The sequence below is a fragment of the Gossypium hirsutum genome, chromosome A12 (assembly GCF_007990345.1).
Source record: "Gossypium hirsutum isolate 1008001.06 chromosome A12, Gossypium_hirsutum_v2.1, whole genome shotgun sequence".
Classification (NCBI taxonomy): domain Eukaryota; kingdom Viridiplantae; phylum Streptophyta; class Magnoliopsida; order Malvales; family Malvaceae; genus Gossypium; species Gossypium hirsutum.
Window position 1 is genome coordinate 4,539,223 of NC_053435.1, and position 2,649 is coordinate 4,541,871.

The 2,649-nt window shown below is 41.8% G+C and overlaps 1 protein-coding gene across 1 annotated transcript; it reads left to right on the forward strand.

The window, feature by feature from the left end:
• The first annotated feature begins 1,562 nt into the window (after positions 1 to 1,562).
• On the forward strand, positions 1,563 to 2,419 carry LOC121211288 (calcium-binding and coiled-coil domain-containing protein 2-like). The gene is made up of 2 exons (XM_041083933.1): positions 1,563 to 2,018; positions 2,108 to 2,419. Exons 1-2 carry the CDS (start codon positions 1,563 to 1,565, stop codon positions 2,417 to 2,419), a joined length of 768 nt encoding a protein of 255 aa, XP_040939867.1.
• Positions 2,420 to 2,649: the final 230 nt, after the last annotated feature.

Consider the following 2,649-nt stretch of genomic DNA (forward strand, 5'->3'; position numbering starts at 1 on the left):
CGTGCAGGATAGTGGATCACTTTCGGGATACATCCGTTCCTATGTCTTCGTGAGATTTTCATCTCCGTGCAGCCATAGGGAAATGTATTCCCCTGAACTGAACTTGGTCTGTATGAGCCTATAATGGGTGAAGATCGAGGAATCTGCTGGTTCAGGTACCTTTACTCTAGAACCAAACCCCATGTAGTGAGCCTTAAGAACCCACCCTAGGTAGAGCTACTCTGAAACCCTAGTGGTTACCTGAGCAAGTGCTATATTTATTATTCTTTGTTTGCTTTGAACTGCATATGAAATACTGACTTGCTTTGTTTTACTTTGATTGTATTTGCATGGCATTTTCATCACAAAAGGTGTTGATTCGCATTCGGTTCCTAAATAGATAGCTTATCATAGAAAATGGGTTTTTTGATAAAGTAGAAGACAACGTGACTGTCCGGATATGGGCTGAGACAACACAACAAGAGAAATGTGACAGTCTTACCAGGGGATACGTGTCAGAGTTATGGGATTTTACTCGGATCAGCGTAATTCAGAATAATCTCCAAGAGATGAATGAAATTTGGGGTCAGTGGGATGACAAGGTCAAACAACTATTCTATTGTCATTACGGTGATTTACCTTATCTGCTCGATGTCAAGGTAGATGAACACCTGTTTCGAGCCCTTACCCAATATTGGATTTCTGCTTACAGTTGCTTCACGTTCGGAAAAGTAGATTTGGTACCTACTATAGAAGAATACATGACCTTGCTCCATTGCCCAAAGATTCAGGTTGACAGAATTTATTCCAGACCTGCTAACGTCCCAGCATTTTCAAAAAAGCTGATGAACATCACAGGGATGAACGAACAGTGGGTGACAACCCGGATCAAACAAAAGGGAGACTGTAAATGCATTCTTTGGAAGAACTTGAGGGATCTAATCTTAGCACACCCCGACGTGAAGAAAAGGATAGATGTCTTCACCCTGAGCATTTATGGACTGGTCATCTTCCCCAAAGCTTTGGGGCATGTAGACGAGGCTGTTTCCGACCTTTTTGACAGGCTTGATAAAGGAACAACACCTATACCCGCAATCTTGGCTGAAACTTTCAGATCACTGAATGCTTGTAAAAGAGCGGGTGAAGGGAGATTTTTTGGATATGCACAGCTCTTGCTATCTTGGTTCCACAGCCATTTTTGGAAAGTGGAAAAAGTCTCGTATCGTATCTTCTCTGAAAATTACTTTCCACTGAAAGAGTTAGTGGCTACACCGAGGTGAGATGATATTACAGAAGAAAATTGGATAACGGTTCTCCAAAATTTGTAAGAAAACGTTGAATGGAGAGCTCCGTGGATGGTTCCTGATGAAATATTATACCGATGTGGAGATTTCGATTGGGTTCCCTTGTTAGGAGTATGGGGAGCCGTCGGATATGCTCCTCTGCTTGCATTAAGATAGTACAGATCTAGACAGTTTACACCGCCAACTTACGGGTTAGCCCAGTGTGAGTTCGTGGTCACGGGGAATAATTACAAAAAGAAAGTTCGCGAGATATCAAATGCCTGGAACCAGACTCATAGAATGAAAAAGTTTGCTGCCAATCCTATGACTACCCTTGAGTACGACCAATGGAGGGATCAAAGGATTAATGACAACATCCCTATGTCAAATCAAGGGAATCCTCAGTCGATAGAAGAACACTTGAAAGTAATCCCAACTGAGCTAGAAATCATCAGGCAAGATTTCGAGAGAAAGAGTCTGGAGCTAGAGAAAAGGATTGAGCAATTGGAGGAAGAAAAAATGCAGCTGGGGTTAGATGTCGATGTCCAGAAACTAGAAGCCGAAAGATTCAGAAAAGGAAAAAACAAGGCTAAAGAGGACTTGGACAGTTTGAAAATGGACTATAAGAAGCTGCGCAGATCAATGAGAACCGCTGGGTTAGGAAAAAATCTGAACAGCGGCGACAGGAAGTTAAAGAAGAGCAAAGCAAAGCCAACCAGTGGGAAGAAAAATTCCGCGATGCTCAAGCTCGAGAAGGTGCTCTGAAAAGAAGTTTGGTAGAAAGCCAGAATGAAAAGGAGGGGTTAAAAATTTGGGTATCAGAGTTAGAGGGGTCATTGTATCAGTATCGCTCGCGTAACTCTGTAATCGAGTTGAAAGCTAGTCAGAGCAGAATCGAAGAATTAAAAGAGAATATAGAAGAACTCAAAACAGTACTACAAAATCGTGAACTTCAGATGGAACTCCTTGAGGTAAATAACGAGCGATTCAAGGAACAACTTCATCAATCTCAAGATCAAGTCCGGAACAGGGACTACGTCATGGGCGAAGCTTTGACTCAAGTGCGAGAAGTGGCTGATCACTTACAAATGCTAGCAGTACAAGTCGATGTGCTGAGTTTAAAATACGAGTCGGAATTGGACGAGGCCGAGAGCTAGCTTGGCTTCTTAAGCAGGTCAATGCCTTAAGTATCAGGGCCAAGCCTTATATGTAATCTATTTTTTGTAAAGAAACTTGTTTTCTAGAAAAGTTACTCTAATGAAATCGAATTTGAATCAACGCTTTTTGCATTCATCGCATTCATTGCATTCATGCATCAGCATTGCATCATACACACTAAAACTCACAAAAAAACCCTAAAAATCATGGCAGTTACCCTGGAACATCG

Excerpts from the sequence above, each read along its gene's own strand:
- LOC121211288 (XM_041083933.1), top strand. The coding sequence starts at position 1,563 with ATGAAAAAGTTTGCTGCCAATCCTATGACTACCCTTGAGTACGACCAA. Across the intron at positions 2,019-2,107 it reads CGATGCTCAAGCTCGAGAAG|TATCGCTCGCGTAACTCTGT; the intron begins GTGCTCTGAAAA and ends TCATTGTATCAG.